The 20,330-nt window shown below is 44.1% G+C and overlaps 2 protein-coding genes across 10 annotated transcripts in view; both read right to left on the reverse strand.

Annotated features, from left to right (window-relative positions):
- Positions 1-9,341, reverse strand: part of LOC310749202 (cytochrome P450 2W1-like) — a 34,524-nt gene extending 25,183 nt beyond the window's left edge. The window contains exons 1-2 of the mRNA XM_083585803.1: positions 8,956-9,341; positions 8,735-8,830 (exon numbers count right to left, since the gene is read on the reverse strand). Coding sequence (XP_083441929.1) covers positions 8,735-8,784 — 50 coding nt within the window. The 5' untranslated portion in view covers positions 8,785-8,830; positions 8,956-9,341. The remainder of the gene's footprint in view (positions 1-8,734; positions 8,831-8,955) is intronic.
- A 4,301-nt stretch (positions 9,342-13,642) lies between these two features.
- Positions 13,643-20,330, reverse strand: part of CHLSN (cholesin) — a 139,975-nt gene continuing 133,287 nt past the window's right edge. For all 9 annotated transcript variants that reach the window (XM_083585918.1, XM_083585917.1, XM_083585915.1 and 6 more), the window contains 2 exons: positions 16,042-16,123; positions 13,643-14,830 (listed from right to left, as the gene is read on the reverse strand). In XM_083585918.1, coding sequence (XP_083442044.1) covers positions 14,648-14,830; positions 16,042-16,123 — 265 coding nt within the window. In that variant the 3' untranslated portion in view covers positions 13,643-14,647. The remainder of the gene's footprint in view (positions 14,831-16,041; positions 16,124-20,330) is intronic.

Here is a 20,330-nt window from a genome sequence, read left to right on the forward strand (position 1 = left end):
GTACGGTACTTAGTTCTAACTTCTTTGTTAGAGTCTTAGTGCCACCAGATGTCACTGCCACATCACGACAAGCATCAAGAGATATACCCAGCAACACAAACTGTTCAGCCACAGGAGTTTCTGTACTCCTTTCGCTCACTCAAGCAATGAGCAAGTGACTGAACAAGCCTCCCTTTCTTCCCAGAGGCAATAGATCCCCAGTCCCATCATGTTTTACAGATTTTAACATGCTCTGGAAAGCTGTCCTATTTTGTCAGTCGAAAGCGTTATTTAACTACTAATAAACAACAGTAAAAGGAAGATCATAGACAGGTTTCGATAGCCATCGTCAAATAACTAAAAGGCTGTCAGATGGGAAATGGAACAAACGTGTGTTTTTTTTCCTGCTTCAGAGGGTAGGACTCAAACCAATGGCTTCAAGTTACAAGAAAGGAGATTCCGACTCAACATCAAGAACTTTCTGATGGTAAGAGCTGTTTGGCAGTAGAATGGACTCTCCTTCCATGGAGGTTTTTAAGCAGAGGTTGGGTGGCCAGCTGTCATGGATGCTTTAGTTGAGATTTCTGCAGCGCAAGGGGGTTGGACTAGATGACCCTCAGGGTTCCTCTCAACTCTACAATTCTATAAGTCTTAAGCAATTAATTTTCTGAAGCAGGAATTCTTCCTGCGTCTAGTAAGCTAGCAGATATGGAGAGCTAGTGCTTCAGCAAATGCTGTAGCTACTACATGCAAGGAGTTTGCTAAAACGTGCTGCCTCTGTATTGCAGTTTGATCTGGGAAAGGCCTGATTTCTACCATCTCAGCCTACCAACTACAAAAATTTGCTTTGAAATTGGATTAAGAGGGGGTTAGACAAATGCAGAGGTAAGAGGTCTAGCAATGGCTATTAGCCACGATGGTGACATGGAACCACTAGGATGCTGCTGAAAACTACCGTATTTTTCGCACCATAGGACGCACTTTTTCCCTCCTAAAAAGCAAGGGAAAATGTGTGTGCGTCCTATGGAGCGAATGCAGGCTTTCACTGAAGCCTGGAGAGCGAGAGGGGTCGGTGCGCACCGACCCCTCTCGCTCTCCAGGCTTCAGGAAGCTATCCGCTAGCCATGGGAGACCCAGCTCTCCCACGGCTAGCGGAGTGCTGCATTAATCCCGAAGCTTGGGGCGCGCTGAGCTCCGCACGCCCCAAACTTCGGGATTAGCGCAGCGCTCCGCTAGCCGTGTCTAGGCTGCGGATGGTAGCCTGCTTCCCGGAGCGTCGGGCGCCCTGAAAGCAGAGCGCCCGGCGCTTCGGGAACATATCCGCAGCCTAGGCAGCCCTGCGGGAGGTCCCGCAGGGCTGTCTAGGCTGCGGATAGCAGCCTGTTTCCCGGAGCGTCGGGCGCCCTGAAAGCAGAGCGCCCGGCGCTTCGGGAACACATCCGCAGCGTGGGGAGCCTTGCAGGAGTTCCCCGCAGGGCTCCCCACGCTGCGGATAGCAGCCTGCCGCCCGGCGCGAGGGGCGCCCTGAATCAGAGCGCCCCTCGCGCCAGGCAGACATCTGCAGCGTGGGGAGCCCTGCAGGAGTTACCCGCAAGGCTCCCCAAGCTGCGGATAGCAGCCTGCCGCCCGGCGCGAGGGGCACCCTGAATCAGAGCGCCCCTCGCGCCAGGCAGACATCTGCAGCGTGGGGAGCCCTGCAGGAGTTCCCCGCAAGGCTCCCCAAGCTGCGGATAGCAGCCTGCCGCCCGCGCGAGGGGCGCCCTGAATCAGAGCGCCCCTCGCGCCAGGCAGACATCTGCAGCGTGGGGAGCCCTGCAGGAGTTCCCCGCAAGGCTCCCCAAGCTGCGGATAGCAGCCTGCTGCCGGGCGGGCGGGGCGCCCTGAATCAGAGCGCCCCTCACGCTGGGCAGACACCCGCAGCGTGGGGAGCCCTGCAGGAGTTCCCCGCAGGGCTCCCCACGCTGCGGATAGCAGCCTGCTGCCTGGCGGGTGGGGCCCGCTGAAGCAGAGCGCCCCGCGCGCCAGGCAGACATCAGCCAGCCTCACAAGCTCGGGGGACAGCAGGGAGGCGCAGCGCCACCATCCCGCTGTTCCTCGACCTTGTTCGGTTTCCCTGACCTGCTTTTGGGGGGGAAATAAAGGGAAAATTTTTTTCCTTTATTTCCCCCCAAAAAAACTAGGTGCGTCCTATGGGACGGAGCGTCCTATAGTGCGAAAAATACGGTATTTGCTGGAGAGCAAGAATGGGAGAGGGCTGTTCCCTTTGTGCTTGAGGGCTTCCCATTGGGATATCTGTTTGGTCAGCACAGGAAGCAGAATGCTGGACTACAAGGACCTTTGGTCTGAGCCAGCAAGGCTCTTCTGATGTTCTTATGAAGACTGAATCTACCAGTTGCTACTAGCCATATAATAGCTTATCGGAACCATAGCAGTTTCATGTCACAAGGAAGCACACCACTGAATGGCAGCTCCTGAATGGAAAGACCATTATCTGTAGGTAAGGCCTGCCCACTCATGAGGCAAGTTGAGGTGACCGCCTCAGGCAGCAGGATCCACAGGGGCAGCAGATCTGGCCTCCAGGGAATATATTGCCCAATGCTGCTGCTGTGGTAGCAGTAACAGGTTTGGTGCGCTCATTGGGAGCTGGATCTTCTGCCTCCTTAGCAGCAGCCCCAGTGTTGCCTCTGCAGCAGTCTTTTGGTGAACAGCAGTCATTGCAGGTCTCCCACCCTTGTTCTTAATGTAGATCTTTATTTCTTTTTCCTGATGCAGATCTTCACTCACCCCTTGGAGGCACCAATGTGTGGTTCGCCTCAGGTGCCAAAATGCCTTGGGCTGGTCCCGACTGCCGGAAGCAGGATGGACTAGATGAGCTTTGGTTTGATCTATCAGGGTTCCTCCAACACAGAGGGATTCCATGGCAGATCAAGCAATCTGGAAAGGGCTACCTGTAGGTAACAAGTTTGAAAAGCACTGATCTAGAGCAGGCACGTCCAACTCCCAAGAGACTGCGATCTACTCCCAGTATAAAAATATCGGCTGTGATCTACCCATTGTCATTGCCAGGAGTTGTTGAGCTGCTTTTTTTTAAGGGGAGGGTTGACCAAAGTTGTTGAGCTTTTATTAGGGGGGGAATAAGGAACACTACATTAATCCAAAGTCAGTCAATATTTTAGGCATGCACTTCCCTTTACCACAAGGTATTCTTTGAAGCTATCAAAACTTTTAATTATGTTGGATGTGAAACAATCTCTCCGAATTGTGGATAATCCAGATTGAATAGAGTCTAGTAAAATCACTCATGAATTCCTACTTTGACAGCAATGGGAACTTAAGGGAAAGGGTTTGCTCTAGATGCTCCAGCCATGCAAAACTACCGTTATAAAAAACTAACCATGATGTTGGAGGATGTAATATTTGTGAAGACCAGTTGCTGGAAACCACGGGGGGGGGGGGAACCTGGGTTCTGTTTCATGGGTTTTCCAAAAGAGGCATCTGGTTGGCTACTGTGAGGACAGGGTGCTGGACTAGATGGACCAGCAAACTCTTCTTGCCTTCTTCTTAATATTTTGGCATTTCAAAGATAGTAATCACAAAGCATATTTTGAAAAACAGCCCAGAACTGCTGGATGCTGGATGCACTTCAGCATTGATGGAGAATGCTCACTCACCCCATGTTCTTCTGGCCTTTCTTCTTTCTCCTCTAGTATTGTATCAGTGCAATCAGCACTACATTCCAAGTTTAAAAAATAAAAATAAAAATCTTTACAGAAAGAGAGAGAGAGAGCATGCAGATGGAAAGTTTATCTCCTTGTAGACCATTCTGCTGCTAGTGCTAGGTGACCATTTTATGCTAAAGGATTGTCCCAGATCTCAGAACATCAGACCCCACAGCACACAACCTACTTCCCAACACTGCTGCTTTTTTGCAGTGCCATGGAACACACATTCGACTCTGCTACTTCTGGGATACGTTCTCCCTTAACGCTTTTATATATGGAACTCTGCCCTCAAGCTTCTGTGTGGAGTCACCTCTCCCTTCAAATCCTTGCTCAGAAACCACAATTTCTGCGAAACTTACAGCACAAAAGTTTTAGCTTAACCTGCTAATCCTCATGCCCACCTATTTGCATGCCGCCATCCTCAGAAATCCATTGGCCTCCAGGGGAAGGCCATCTTAATAGGTCCACCACTCATGTCCATAAACGGGGGGGGGGGGGATGGGGACAACAACAATAACATCTGTGGCCTTCCAGAGGTTGTTGGGACTCCAACTGCTATCACCCCCGACCACTGAATATATTGGCTAGGGCTGATGGGAGTCGGAATTATTATTATAATTTTAAGGTACACACACACAGTATGCCACACTCCACAGAAAACCAACCAGTTACCCTTCAAAATTAGGAAATATTCCCAGAAAAATAAATACACTTTATCTGAGTCCACAGAGCAATCCTGAAGCCATCTTGACTCTCTTAAATGACCCCAAATATTTTCTCTGCAGTAGAAGTATCTTGGAAAAACTTTTCCCAATAGTTTTTTTCACTTACGCCCTCAAACCTGTAAATGGATTAACTTCTAACTTCTTTCATTCTGGTTTCTTCCCCACCCTTGGTATTCTTTGGCTCCTATATGTTAACGTGGAAAAGCCAATAAAACTTTGTAATTTCTCATGTACTTTGTACTCTTGATCTTTGCATTTGTAGGTTTTTTGGTTTGCTTTGTTCAGAGACAGCTGAAATAATATTCAAATGGATTTAGAAAACAAAGACAGGGATGCCTTTGGAAAAGAAAAAGCTGCCAGGCTGAGAATTTTATATAGTTTAGCCAGTTTCTGGAAACAATAGCAAAAATTACTGTACTTTTCATGTCATATATATGGTTTGCAACCACAACTTTTTTTAAAAAAAACTGAGCCACTATAATATAATGTAGAATACAACTTTGTTTCAAATTATTGCACAGATGGTCACTTTTAGCCTCAGTTATTTAAATACCACGAAGACTTGAAATCTAAACAGCACTCCAGGCTGTTTTGAAGCTAAAGCCAACTTCTGCCTTTAATGCCTAAGGATTATTCCATAACCTTGATAAAAAAAAAATTCTTTCTGGTCTCACATGCAAATTTGCTTAGATACATTTTTTCACCTATTAATTAGGCTTAGCTTTAATTTGTTCAGGAAATTCTGGTACAGGAAGAAAGGAAAGGAGACTGGATACGTTTTCAGTGCAGTCATCCGCTTGTCAAAGATTTATCCATTGTTATAAAACAAAAAACACATTGCATGTGATAAAACCTTGAGATAGGAACACACACGTTTTTCCTCCTTTTGTGTATTGCCCACAACCATTAACAGGCACCAAAACCAGCAAGGGAGGTGTTCCTTCCCGTTACTGGAAAAGCAACAATCGGCATTTGTACAGAGCTTATGCAGATTCAAAGCTCTCAATTCCTTTAGGGAGGGATCAGGAGAGGGCAACAGGACTATTTTGTCCTCTCCTGTGTCTATGAATTCCTAGCAACCCTCCACATTCATCAGGAAATCTAATGAACTGGCTGTGACTGACTCATTGCAAACTAGTCAGGACCAAAAAAAATCTTAAAATTCATATACAGTTGTACCTCGGAAATCAAACGGAATCCATTCTGGAAGTTCAACTTCCAAAACGTTCGGAAAGCAAAGAACAGCTTCCGATTGGCTGCAGGAAGCCCCTGCAGCCAATCGGAAGCCGCGCTGGATGTTCAGGTTCCAAAGAACGTTCACAAACCGGAACACTCACTTCCAGGTTTGCAGCATTCAGTGCCAAGGCATTCGGCTTCCAAGGTACAACTGTATACACTCATGGGAACTGAACTGGTGGTGGCTGACTAGGAATGAGACCTTGAGGTCATAATAGATATCTCAATGATGATATTGATGTTATTTTGGGGGGGGGGATTAGCCAAAAAATCAACATTCCCGACATGTATTGCCAAATGGCCAGATTTTCCCAGACATTTTAACTGATTTTCAGAAATTCCGCCCAGACAAATCCTGGATATGTCCAGGAAACTCCAGACGTATGGCAGCCCTACATTATACAAATCTATGGTGTGGCCACATGTGGAATACTGTGTATGGTGCTGATTGACTCAATTCAAAAGGGGTATTGTAGAGTTGGAAAACGTTCAGAAAAGGGCAACCAAAATGATCAAGAGAGGTTGAGGAAGCTCTCCCATAAGGAACGGGTACCACATTTGCAGGTTTTTGGCTTACAGGAAAGGCGAGTATGAGGCATGTGATAAGAGATAAAATTATGTGTGACATGGAGAAAGTAAATAGAGATTTTGTTTTTCTTCCTTTCTCTTAACACTACAACTTGCGGACACCCGAGGAAGCTCAGTGTGGGAAGATTCAGGATAGACAGAAAAGAAAGTACTTCTTCACACAGTGCATAAACTTTGGAACTTGTTCCAACAAGAAGCAGTGGTGGCCACCAATGTGGATGGCTTAAAAAGATTAGACACATTCATGAAGGATAAGACTCCCAATGGCTACTAGCCATGATGGCTATGTGCTGCCTCCACAGTTGAAGGCAGCAATGCTTCTGAATAGCAGTTGCTGGAAAAAGCAGGAGGGAAGGGTACTGCTGTGCTGATGCCCTGCTTGCTGGCTTCCCAAAGGCATCTGGTCAGCCAGTGGCGTAGCGTGGGGGGTGCAGGGGGGGCCGGCCGCACCGGGCGCAACATCTGGGGTTAGGGCAAATCCATGGGTTAGGGGGCGCAAATCCACAGGTTAGGGGGCGCAAATCCACGGGTTAGGGGGCGCAAATTACTTGCCTTGCCCCGGGTGCTGACAACCCACGCTACGCCACTGTGGTCAGCTACTGTGAGAAGAGGGTGCTGCAGAGGACTGGCTTGATCCAGCATGACTCTTACTTTGTCTTTAAAGCCAACCATGATTTCAAGCTGGTTTCAACTGGCACTGCGTTTGTGTCAACCAGGCATTCTTAACACTGTTAACTGTGGTGCTAATGTAAGACTTAACCACTGTTAAGTCAGGTTGTGAGAATTCACATGCAAGAGAGGAAGGACTAGGGAGAAAGGGAAGGGATAGTAGTAAAGGACCACCTTCTCTTACCAGAGCCTGCCTATCAATTAAGATCTTCTCTAGAGACCCTTCTCCAAGTATCCTCACCTTCTGTAGCCAGGTGGGAGGCTAGCAGAGAGGCTGTGGCGATCACACTGTGATTGCTTTTTCCGCTGCCACCACCCCATATCTCACGGGGACACACGGAGTCCAGTCAGTTGTTAACATAAACAAATAATCAAGTTTATTTTTAAATGCAGGAACAAGCTTATGGTTACAGTTAATTTTTCTCTTGTCAGTTTCTTATTCTTAGTTCCTAACAACTCCAAACTGATTATTCCAATTATCTATCTGACTCCACCTAACAATTCCTCTCACTCTCTCACAATACAACTCTACCAACCCACACCTAAACCTCCCTCTTCCTTCTTCAACTCCCAAACATCAACCACCTGACTTTCAAAACCTCCCACTCTAACTTTTATCCCCCCCCCTTGCATTTTCACTGGCCAATCACATCACACCTATTTTAACCCTTTCCTTATGACCCATCCTAGGAGGCAAACGCCACAGAGGTGTCTTCTGTGGTGGAGCCCTAATAATGGACATCTCCCTCTGATGGCAGCTCTGGTATCCTTTAGGCCAAAATTAAGTATATAATGTTATTCTGGGCTTTTAACTGTATCTGAGCTGATCTGTAGTCAGCTGTCAGAGTAGAGCCAGGAGCTCTACTGGGGGTTCAGAGTTGGGAAGCAAAGCCAGGAGACAGAAAATCTAAAGACAGCAGAGCGAGGAAGACAGCAGTTATTCCGGCAAGGTTCCAGACAAATTGATTTACAATTATTTCTGCCCAGGAAGTCCCAAAGACTAGCCCATAACCTGAGGTTACTTCACTTAGGGTGGTCTCAGGCAAAACAGCAGGTTCCCTGTTCTAGCACTGATAGCTTGTAATAGAAAGCCTTTTCTTGCTGGTTTGCCTTTTCATTTTGTTTAATTAATCAGTTATTGCATTGTGCTGTGCTTTATTATTGTAAGCCACCTTGAAGCATTACAATTTTTGCAATTAAATGCATACATCCATAAAAGCCCTCTTCCAGCCATGGGTCAGGTTTGGGAGTGTTATGCCTGCATAGGTTTTATGATAACAAGGACTGCAGGTGGATAATTTGTTGTTGTTGGCATCTGTCTGTCATGAGAGACAATGGAGTGCGCCTCTGGGGTGAAGTCAAACTGCTGTGTGAGCAGCACCGAAATGACCTCTCTGGGGAGGTGGCTAATTAGCTGCAAGTGAAATGATAGCATTTCAAGATAGGGTTCATCTTCACTTCCATTTGTGCCGAAATTTTCCTACAGAAATGCACAGCTATGTATACAAATGTTACATTCATACAACTGACTAATAAATATAGGCTAAGAGCAATTGCTTTTCCTTCTGAAATACCTTCACTCTCAGCCTCCTGGCTCTCTCTCACCTAGAGCTCCACCCATCCACTCTGGCTCTCACCCAGCACCTAAACAAGCTCACAGCTCACCCACAAAATCTCACTAAGAAGAGGGTTCCTGTAAACTGCTGACCTCGCCCTGGTCTCTCACTTTAGGCTTGCCAGTACCAAGATAAAGCAGATTTGGCAAGTTTCCGGGGGGGCGGGCAATGACAGCAAATAAGACACCCTTCCACTCACCCTTGTTTCTCTGCCCTCTGCACACTTCTCCTCTTCCAGCTGCTTCTCATATTGCCATTGTGGGTTAAAATGTATTTGCCTCTCTTCAAAACTGTACTGTGATAGAATGAAGATGGAGAGAAATCAGTGATGGGACCTGAGTATTACACCTTCCTTTCCAAAAATTGACGAAACATTTTAAAATAGCATCCTGCCCAACACAGAACTGGGTAGAAGCTTACATGTGACTTTTGGGGAAGAGGACTGAAGAAACTGGTGAAGCAATGTTTAATGATCCTCTTCGTATCAGGAATCATCTCTGTTCTTGTAGCAAGAAGCCATATTCCTAATTTTGGAACCTGTGGTAGCCAAGAGTCTTGCCTGTGGCCCTGTGTGGGGTTACACTCCCTGCAGCCTTTCCAACCCTCGGGCTCATCATGGCATCTTGGCTGCCTCTAGCAAGCATACTACTCTTCACTGGAAGAGAGTTACATCTTGAAAAATAGGATTTTTCTTTTCTTTACAAGTAAAAGCGTCCAACAATCAGCAACATCATTATGTAAAAGCCGCCTTTTCTACAGTGTGAGAGACAGGAGAAGCCATTTGAATAGCTATTCTCTTGACAGTGGGCTTTAGCTTCCAATATGCCCACACAGCTTTTGTCTTGTGGCCTACGGAAAGAAATAAGACTGTAACAATTGGAGGCTTATATCTGCAGCCTCAGGTGGCAAGTGGGCAGCTGCAACTTACTCAGCTCGGCCGAGGGGGATGTGATGTAAGTGCACCAGCCCCATGCTGCTTTTGGGGGTAGTGCTGGGCCTGCAGGGTGCACGAGCTGCCGCATCCCTCCTGGGTGCCTTCCACTTGGAGGATGGTTGGCCGGGGACGCAGTGGGTGTGCGTTGCCCCCGCACTGCTTTTGCAGTCAGTGGTGGGCCTACAGGCGCCCAGGAGGCTGCAGGGAGGGGAGGGAGCAGCAGTTCGGGCATGCTGCAAGCCCAGCCCTGCACTGCTTTTGTGAGCGGGTGCACTGGGATTTCGGGATGCCCGGGCTTGCGTGCCACCTTCCACTCTGTGCCCGATGTGCTGCCCCAAAAGGTAAGTGCCCCCTGAGGGGACCCACCTCCCTCCGTGCCCCTCTAGCTACGCCACTGGCATCATGCAAGGGCTGCCCATGCCTGTAACTGTTGTTATCAGGTTCTCAGGATTTTTGGGTCTGGCCTGTGGTTGACACCTGGGTGGACTGTGTGAACCCCAGCCTCAGAGCCCTTTACAGGCAGAGAAGGGAACCTCAATAGGCAACACTCAAACCTGTGCAGGCAGCACAAATCCTCTGTATTGGTCTTGTCTCATCAAAACCAGGTATTCTGCCATTGCCAGGTCAAAAGCTCAGGACTTGCTGCTCTTTCAAGACCCGCCTTACAGCCCCAGACTCAAAACGACTGACCTCAGGGACATTGTGCTGGAGAATATGCATTTTTAGATTTGTATTGAGTACAGCTGTGCATAGCTCTAGCCTGGTCCTGGCAGTGATCTATAATGTCTTTCACATATGGGTGGCCAACTGGATGAGATAAACATTAGAATGACTGATTTATGCATATTATTTCACTCTAACAATTAACCATATGATTCTTCAACATCAACTTTGTTGGACTGGTCATGTTGTGTGGATGCCTTATTATCGTCTTCCAAAGCAATTACTCTATTCTGAACTTAAAAATGGAAAGCGTAATGCTGGTGGTCAACAAAGGAGGTTTAGAGACTCTCTCAAGGCAAATATAAAAACTGAAGTATAAACACCATCAACTGGGAAACACTGGTCTGTGAGCGCTCCAATTGGAGGACAGCCTTTACCAAAGGTGTTGTGGGCTTTGAAGATGCTCCAACTCAGGATGAAAGGGAGAAACATGCTAAGAGGAAAGTACATTTGGCAAACCGTCCACAGTCATTTACAGACCTACTGTTAAAACCATGTTCATGGAAGACAATCTTACTTGGTTATGAGTGATCGCCAAAGAAGATATCATCAACCTTGTAAAAAAATGAGCAGCTCCATAGCATACACTTTACACAAGTCCTAAGAAAATTCAATAGTGGGGTGCTTTGTTTTGTTTTAAAAATGCTTCAAAAATCAGAACTGGCGTTCAAACAATATCTCAGCTTTGTACGTTAGGAGAATGTGGGAGGTCTGTGTTCTTGCAACAACTATGGCAATAAGGAGATTTTGTTTAATTTTCTTGCTCATTTTCGATTATTATGCTAAGTTTATAAAACACTGAAGTATGACTGGCAAAGTGTGAGGTCAATCTACTTTCACCTTTCTCTACAGTTCAACTAATGGCAATGGGCCAGACTTCTGAAGTGCTGGTTAAATAATACATACGCAATACATCTTTCCCAATTTAAGATGATGGATCTATTTCCCTAGTACAATTTTATTTATAAAGCAATGGTTTCAAATTAAAAATGAGAACAGACATCATAGATCTCTGAAATTTACAATGTGTGGCAAAGACCAGTCAAATTAAAGGGAAGACCACTACATTGACACTGCTTTTAGCAATTAGCACCATAATCAGAGGCAGATCTACTGGGTTCAGCAGTCCTCAGGAATGATTTGGTTTTATACTGCATCAATCCCTGACTTCAGCATTCTCTTACTACCATATATGAATTCTCCCAGACACACATACACAATGATTAACTCATCCGAGAGCCAATTAGAGTTGGCAAATGACCATTCAATTTTGTGCTCTGTGCATATACTCTTTGTCTTGGATTTTAGGTTTATTATTAACACAACAGGGTGATTTGACTCACATAATTTTGCTGAACCCTGCCCCCAGTTCTCGCTAGACCATGTTAAAAGAAATAACTGGAAGATATAAATGTGCAGGCAAACAGGCCAGATAACCCAAAGAGTTCCTGGATCTCCGCATGACTGAGCCTAAGGTTTCAGACATAGTGAAATCATGCTATTAAGGAATTGATGTCATCCACATTCCAACCATAAAGTGATACAGTGGTACAGAAAGATGGCTCAATTAATGACAATTAAAAGTCTTCTCACAGCAGAACATTATAATCACTTGGGTCATCCTGGGTGGTCTATATAGGTACATTTCCAATTCCAAAGGAAGACTCTGAATGTTGTAATATTTGCAGCTTTACCAACAAATAAACTCCAAACTTAGGTAGTGAACACATCTGAGGGATGTGGGTGCCACACAAACCTCAGTTTTGTTTTTAATAAAGATCTGCATTGCACATAGGAGACAAATCACCTGTTATTTTTGTGTTCTTTGATTTTTCTGCTTTAAGTGATCAACAGTACTTGGAATTATTTAGTTCAGTTGAACAAAGTTCACTTAACCAGTTCAAAAATCTGTGAATGCCACCCGAAAATCATTCTCATAACTGCTGCCTAAACTAAAGGTGAATTAAGTTCATTTTGGGGCAGAACTTTCTTCTAGTTCACATTCACTTCGCCCATCCAACCACAGCTGGTCTGAGCCATTAGTTTTCATTTTTAAAAAAGTCAGTTGCATATCTATAAAGGAAGTTAGAAAGCAAAACTTTGGGCAACTTTCTAAAGCTTTATTAGGCAGATATGGAATAACCGCTGTTGCTACGGTCTCTTAAGTCACTTAATCACTGTAGCTAAGCAATCAGAAGGAAGCAATGGAAGGTATTTTCAGCATCTTCCCTGCTGAAAGGATTCTCTGGCTTCAGGAACAAAGCGGAACAAAGCAGGTTCAGGAACAAAGCGGATGATGGCTTGTGCCTTTAACAGCTGTGTAGAGGCAGGGTAATCTTTTTTCTAGTATGTAAGTACAATTATGAGAAAAGCTGTCTGTCATAAATTTGATTGCTAGTGTGTGGCCCTGATTTGCTTCTGAATCCTATACTTCAGCACGGCAACTGAATTCTGAATTCTGATTTTCTTTTTCTGCCAAGAATGAACTTTTTATGAACTAATGTTTAGATGACCTTGAACCAGTTCTTTTTGTGAAAGGATGAGCTTGAACCAGAACTATTTCCTTTTTGGAGAGGATGAACTTGACTCAGAACTAGTTCCTTTTTAAAAATTAACTTTTGAAGAACTGGCAATCAATATACAGTAGTACCTCCGGTTACGTAACCCTCTGGTTATGTAAACTTCAGGATGCGAAAGCAGCAAAACCGGAAGTATGTGACCGGGTTTCGTCGCGCACGCATGCACAGAAGCGGTCCTCAGGTTGTGAAAACCTCGGGATCCGACCAGATCTCCAGAACGGATCCCATCCACAACTGGAGGTACCACTGTACTGAGGAATATAAGACACAAGAAGAAGGGAGGAAATGAAAGAGAACAATAGAAAAGTTAGTCAGGTAGTCCAGAAAATGTATGTGATGGGTTTTGCTGCCTCCCACTGCTTTGCTTTCTGTCTCTCTCTTTTTCTCTGATTCATATATACCTTGGCTTGTTCCAGTATATTAAATTCCATTATAGTTACTGTATTAGCATAGCACATATTGATTCACTTAAGTATTTGGCTCTCAGATGAAGTTGTCTTAAAGGGAATGCAATATGTTAGCAACTTTCAGAATTCCTAATATCTTCCATGCTTTTTCCAAGAACTCTAGCAAGTCAAGCTGGTGATGGGTTGCCAAAAACCTAGACAAATGCTACAATTAAAAACAGTAAAAGGTTTCGAAAATCTGGTAACCAAAGTTAGACAACAGTTCAATTAACACCTGTGACATTTTAGTAATAGATATGTTTGTCATTCCAGCTCTCTGAATTCACTATTCCTGCACGACTATTTGCAGAAGTCTTCTCTCTTATGATAAGGATGGACTGTCAGACAAAACAACTGAATGCAAGATTTACTCATCAGGAAAACAATCACACAAGGACAGTATGAAGGCCAGGTATGCACCAAAATGGCAAAAATGTATCCTTTTATTGATCATAACACATGAAAGAGTCCACAATTTTGTTATCTCACATGAGCATGTAGGTAATTAAAATAAAAATCTGCCAGAATTTTGGACCCTTGAAGTGATATTATCCTCTGGGAATCGAGTAACTTCTTGGAGAAAAAACATTCCTGAAGTCCTCCCAGCTGAAAACTGCAATCAGGGCCTTGAAATGTTTTTGAGGTGATATCTATCATCTGAGGAAGATCTTCAAAACAGGACCTTATCTGGAAGCCTGTCTGCTGTCAGCTTAAAATAATGCTTGGAGCATTCTTCAATACAGTACAATTACTTTTGTGCTTTATGGTTCTTTGTAAGCCTTGCTGAAATGTACTTTGCAAGTGTGATGATACTTTGTCTACTTTACTGTAAACTTCTCATAATTGTTGTTCTTACAGTTGTGTGCATTTCAGCACTATTTTGTGGTTGCTGATTAAAAGAAACAAAACTTTCAAGAAAAATAAAGGAAGACCAACATAAGCTAACAGCTTCCAGACCTTCAACTTTGACTACAAGTTGAGTAATGAAACCTGCAGTTAACAGACTAAAGACGCCTCAAGCAATTAAAGATTTCAGCTGCTTCAATGGAAGTTAATCATTTCAGTTGGGTTTAAAACCATTATTGTGGAGGGAATTGCCACTAACAGATGCAAAACCCTTAATAATAATTATGTAGGAAAATGCTAAAGTTAATAGTTCCCAAAAGAAGAGCAGAAAAATACCAGTAGGAATCAAAGTCTTGTTACTGCTGCTGTTTTAATACGGATCAATTATTTTTCATCACCTTTGCAATACTGGAAGAAATTTGCTTAAAAATGAGAGAGGACAAAAATGGGGGGGAACACTGCTTTTGAAAGAGAATCTGAATTTCACAGGACTGTTTAAAGGCTAGGAACCATATTCAGCTCTGGTCCTGTAATAAAATGTAATAAAATATATGGGTGTGGGAACGCTTGATAGGATGATGTTTTCATGATAACAACTGTAGAACTTTTCGGATCCGCTCACATTTCTCCAGTTGGCTTGAATCTTCTCTTTCAGAATTGTCATATTCCTTCATGACAGCTTCTGCTTTCTGCACAGTTACGTCTCGCGCACTGCCCTGGAGTCCTTCAAGGTACCGCAGCAAAATGGAAAAATATTCATCAGGGACCTTTACGATGAAAAGGAAGAGAAAGTGAAGGATCCATTACTCAATGACTTTGGGTTGAGACACCAGCAACACCGACAGAATGGTGCTTAAGTTAAACCATCCCTCCCATTGGGGAAAAAAAAATATTTTTTACTGAAGACTTTTCATGGCGACTGTGCAGGCAACAGGACTGATTCTAAGATTTTCAATATTATCACCTTCATGAGGAGCAACCACCACCCCAAGAAAACATTTTTCAGAACCTTCCATGTGGTCATATTGATGTGAGCTAAGTATTTAAAGGGGTATTAAAAGTTCACTCTAAACTTAGCTGGATAATTTATTTATTTTTTATTTGCTGTTGTCTACACACACACAAAAAAACTTATACAAGTACACAGCCATAAAATGTACTGCATGACTGAGGTCAATCCAAATCTCTCAGCATACCCTGCTTCACATCTTGTTTTTAAAATAGAACAATGGCTTAAACTCCTTGGAGGAAGGGTGGGATAAAAATACAAAGTACACAATGGCGATTTCCTTAAAAACACCACTGCTGCCACACTGGACCAACAGTCTTCAAAGGAACTGAATACAGAGGGCTAGGAGAGTTCACATTAAGCCAACCCCCTCCTTCTTCTCCTGTTGATGAAATTCTTGGAAGTCAGATATAAAGGCATAGCACAGATCCCAGGCTTTTAATTTCCAACTATACCCATGCGGTGCCTTCTAAGAAACCAGTAGCCAGCTCGCCCCATGCCCAAACTGGAAACAGGGAGGGGTTAGGGAAAAGACGACATAGAACCACACACACAAAAAGGAGTGGAAACGTGACAACACAGACTGTGGGAAAAGTTCAAAATGAAGTGTCAGAATGAAGGGTAGATTGCAGATAAAACAGAGGGTGGGAGACTTCACAAAAGGAAAGCCTCTAAAGAGAACTTTTTAGACCCAACTTCCTTTGACCTTAGGCTCACTCTGGAGCGCAGGATGCATCCTCCCCTTGGAGAGGAGGTAAAAGGCTGTAAGTGACTCTGCTCAATCTGCACAGGAGGAGGTGCCGCGCCATGGGTTAGGAATATGCAGTATAATCTAACAAATTAATGATTAACTATGTGCTGGTAGTTTGTTTTATCATGTAACATGCAACAAGACTTTTGCTCAGCCCCGTGACTATATAAAGATGCACATTTTGCTACTGTTTAAAGGGGGGGGGCACCAGAACATACCTTGTCTTTTTCATACATGTGTAAAAGAAGCCAAGTTTGCCTTGTCTTCTGAAACTTCCACTCTTTGGGATTTTCAGACCAGCTGAATGAAGAGAAATAAATTGAAGTAATTCAACATTATAATATAAAAAAAGAAAATGAACTTCTGTTTCTCATGCAACCTTAAATGAGAGCCTCAAACCTTCCAAAACCATACCTTAGTTCAAACAGAGATTGCACTAGGGAGGGGGAAAACCACTGGAGAACACAGAGATTGGGAGGATAGAAGCATGTGAAAAGTACCTTTCCTTCAAGTAGCCACAGGTTCACCAACAGTGTTGGGAGGAAAACTCCTCTGGTGCTGTCCCTGAGTGCAGAAACAGTTCAGAAGTTTCAGTCCCTTTCCAGCTGTGTGAAATTCAAGGAGTTCAATTGCCAACACAGTTTGATTGGCGCTTTGTGTTTCCAGGTGTATGTATTTATTTTTTGCCCCAAAGAGATGTGGTCTTTTTAGCTGTTTTATTTTACACACTGTACATATTAAACTATTTGCAATATCTGCAAATGCTTTCCAAAATATCTCACTGGCAAACTTTAAATATACAGACATAGTTCAAGGGTTTCAGGTGTCAACATGAAGCTGCTTTCTGTGCAATTGTTACAGAGTAAACATGGCCTAAAAGCTAATGCATGTTGCTGGAAATTGAGGCTGTATCCATGCTAAGGCTTTAGCATTTAAGAAGAGCCTGCTGGAATTAGGCAATGGTCCATCAAGTCCAGAATCCTGCTCTCACAATAGCCAACCAGGTGCCTGTAGGAAACCCGCAAGCAGGATTTCAGCACAAGAGCACTGTCTCTTCCTGTGGTTTCCAACAACTGCTCTTCAGAAGCATTGCTGCAGTTGCAGAGGCAGAGCACAGCCATCATGGAGCCTTCTCCTCCACTGATTTGTCTGATCTTATTTTAAAGCCATCGCTGCCTCCTGTGTGAGTTTCACAGTTTAACCATGTGCTATGTACACGGATTGAACAGAACCGATTTTCCTGTATGCACTTTTGTTTAACTCTGCCCACATATGAGCACCTTCAGCCTTAAGCCTCCCAAATCTATCTTGACATTTCCCATTCACACTAGTGGGCAGTGCTTGATGGGCTATATTAGGATGGTAGACCCTTGCCCTTCCCCTCAATTACTGCTTTCTCTGTTAGAGAAACCTGAGGTCCTTTGAGGGCATGTGCACAGGTGGAAGGAGGTACCTTCACTCTCTAGACCAGGGGTCAGCAAACTTTTTCAGCAGGGGGCCGGTTCACTGTCCCTCAGACCTTGTGGGGGCCGGACTATATTCTGGGGGGGGGGGGAAATAATGCCCCACAAATAACCCAGAGATGCATTTTAAATAAAAGGACACATTCTACTCATGTAAAAACGCTTTGATTCCCAGACCATCTGTGGGCCAGATTTAGAAGGTGATTGGGCCGGATCCGGCCCCTGGGCCTTAGTTTGCCTACCCATGCTCTAGACCCTTTCCTCCCCACACACAGAAAGCAGAGGGGATGGCTTAGAGGAGGTTGCCTTCAACAGCCATTGTAAATCTACACAAAACCTACGGTATGTATTACAAATAAAATAAGAAGATTGATTCTCTCTCTCTCTCTCACACACACACAGAGAGAGAGAGAGAGAGAGAGAGAGAGCCAAGACAGGATGGGATAACAAATAGATTTTTGTTTATGACCTGAAAGGCCAGTTTTGTGCAAAACAGCTGCATTAAAAATGACTATATGTGTGTATTTACTGAGAAAGTGGCTTCACCAACAGTAAGTGGAAGTAGGCACACTGTTTCCTTTCCTTTTGGTTTACAAAATGAAAATGTCTAGGATGTGCTCAGGTGAGAAGCAAATGGAAGCAGAGGGTGTGGTGATAGAGACCACCCGATGAAACACCACCACATATATCACCCACCAAAATGTGGTCTTATAATGTGCTTCAGCACATCTACATCCAGGTAACACGCATTGGATCCCTCTCTCCCCACATCGGACCATCTGTTGATTGGCAAAATCTGAATTGGGGAAAAGGTGCAGGCTGCCACTTGCATGAGGGGGGAATGTTATGTTGGCACCAGGGGGAAAAGGCTAAGGCACATTAAACTCCCATGTGGACAAGCTCATAGAGAGAAGAAAAGAACTGAAGTTGAACTCTCATTACAAAATATTCTAGTATAGATTTTTTGTCTATATTATCGGTGTGTGAGAGAGGATGGTGAAATGTAAAACTTAAAGATGCGAAACTTTAAAATTGAATGTTCCTACAGCCTCAACCACTATTTTGTAGAGGTATGGGTGCAAGGAAGATCTAGTGTACGATTCTTCACTTGACATAGTAATATTAAACTCAAAAATAAATTGGAAAGGGAATTCTGCAAGAGTGCTAATATAGTTCAAACGCTGTCAAGTCTGATACACTGAAACAGACCACAAATTAAATTTGTTCTACCGTAGTGAATAAATTGCTCGGTGAACTCAGTATAATCGCAAGATTTGGCCAGGAGGGCTTTGTGAGAACTAAATATAAAAATATCCGCTTCCTTTTCTAGACTCAAAAGTCCCTAAAATTATCGGAAAATGGGTTGATTGGGCTGCATTTTCAGCCAGAGCACTTACACAATACAATGTATACCTATCTTAAATAACAATGGGAACAATGAGGAAAGAAATATATAATATAGCACAAAAAATAGCTTCAGAACACTAACTGAATTCAAAGTTTGAAAAGTCTTTGGCATAGCCCCTTAGACACTATATCCTAATTAAGCCAAAGTATGTGTATCTGAAATAAATGCATATACTTCCCCAGCTTCCACCTTTCTGTCTTTTGCCTTGTGTAGAATGTTATACAGTGGTACCTTGGGTTACATACACTTCAGGTTACAGACTCCGCTAACCCAGAAATAGTGCTTCAGGTTAAGAACTTTGCTTCAGGATGAGAACAGAAATCGTGCTCCAGCAGCACAGCGGCAGCGGGAGGCCCCATTAGCTAAAGTGGTGCTTCAGGTTAAGAACAGTTTCAGGTTAAGAACGGACCGCCGGAACGAATTAAGTATTTAACCCGTGGTACCACTGTACTGTAAGCTTATCGGGGTCTGTAAGGTGCCATACGCAACAAACTCTCTCTCTCCAACAGCAGCTCCAACAACAGCTCTACTACTGAATCAATAAGTTGCAAAAGCCACAATTTATTGGACATATGTAAGCCTCCAGGTGTGTCCAAAATAAAGTTTCAAGCAGAGCAGTCTTGCAAATGTCAATCACTGCAACCCTTCATTTCAATATTGAGCTTGGAATTCAAAGCAAAGATTAACAGGGAACCTTTTTGGGCCCATGGGCACATTTGAAATTTTGAAAAAGGGCCATCAGCGTTGGTCACAAAATGGCTGTTGTGGGACTGTGGCATAACACAAAATGGCTGTGACATCTAAAAGAGCAGAATAAAAGACAGAACTACGAGGTGGTGCAGGTGTGCCCCCCTCCACCGGGAAAAGAGGCACTTACATCAGCCATCTCTGCACTTGCTCACAGAGTGAAAAGATTTGCTCCTACCCTCTGCTCAGAACAGAAGAAAAAGTGAGTATCCAATCTTGTTAAGTTATGCCACCTTTCAGCCAAGAAGGCTGCCAAGAATAAACAGATCCATGAAAATACATACAAACGATACAATACAAATCTTGACATCCAACCAACGATGGACATGTCTAAGCAAAGTGCCTCCCACTGCAAATAGATTCTGGAGGCTTTCTGCTTCCTTCTGACCCCCCTGCAAATATAGCTCCTGGTAAGGTGGGAATGGGGATTCAGACTCTTGTTGTTACTGCAAAAAGAAGGGCATAAAGGACATTAAAAAAGGATGAATGCTGAATATAAACCTTCTACCTTCTGTGATTAGTAACTACAGCAGTAGCTACTAGGTCCAATCTTAAGAGAAAGACCCGCACACAGTAAACCAAGGAAATTTAACAGGGAAATGATTACATTACCATGTCAGTATGACTCCTATCACCCACCTCCTTCAACTGGAAGTCATTTAGCTTATAGGCTGCCCATGTGTGTGGCATTATTGTGCAAACACTGTGTAAAACCTACATGTGGGTTTGGGAGAAAGCCAGCTGCTCCATCAGACACCTATGCACTGAGCATCATGTCCAAACAGGGGCATGCAAAGGCCTGATAAGGCTGCCATATGAGAGGTGTGCCCCAATCTCATTGCATGGACCAGTCCTGTGTCAATTTGTGTCCCCACTACATACGATACAA

Source organism: Podarcis filfolensis, assembly GCF_964270895.1.
Source record: "Podarcis filfolensis genome assembly, chromosome: 14".
NCBI classification, from domain to species: Eukaryota; Metazoa; Chordata; class Lepidosauria; order Squamata; family Lacertidae; genus Podarcis; species Podarcis filfolensis.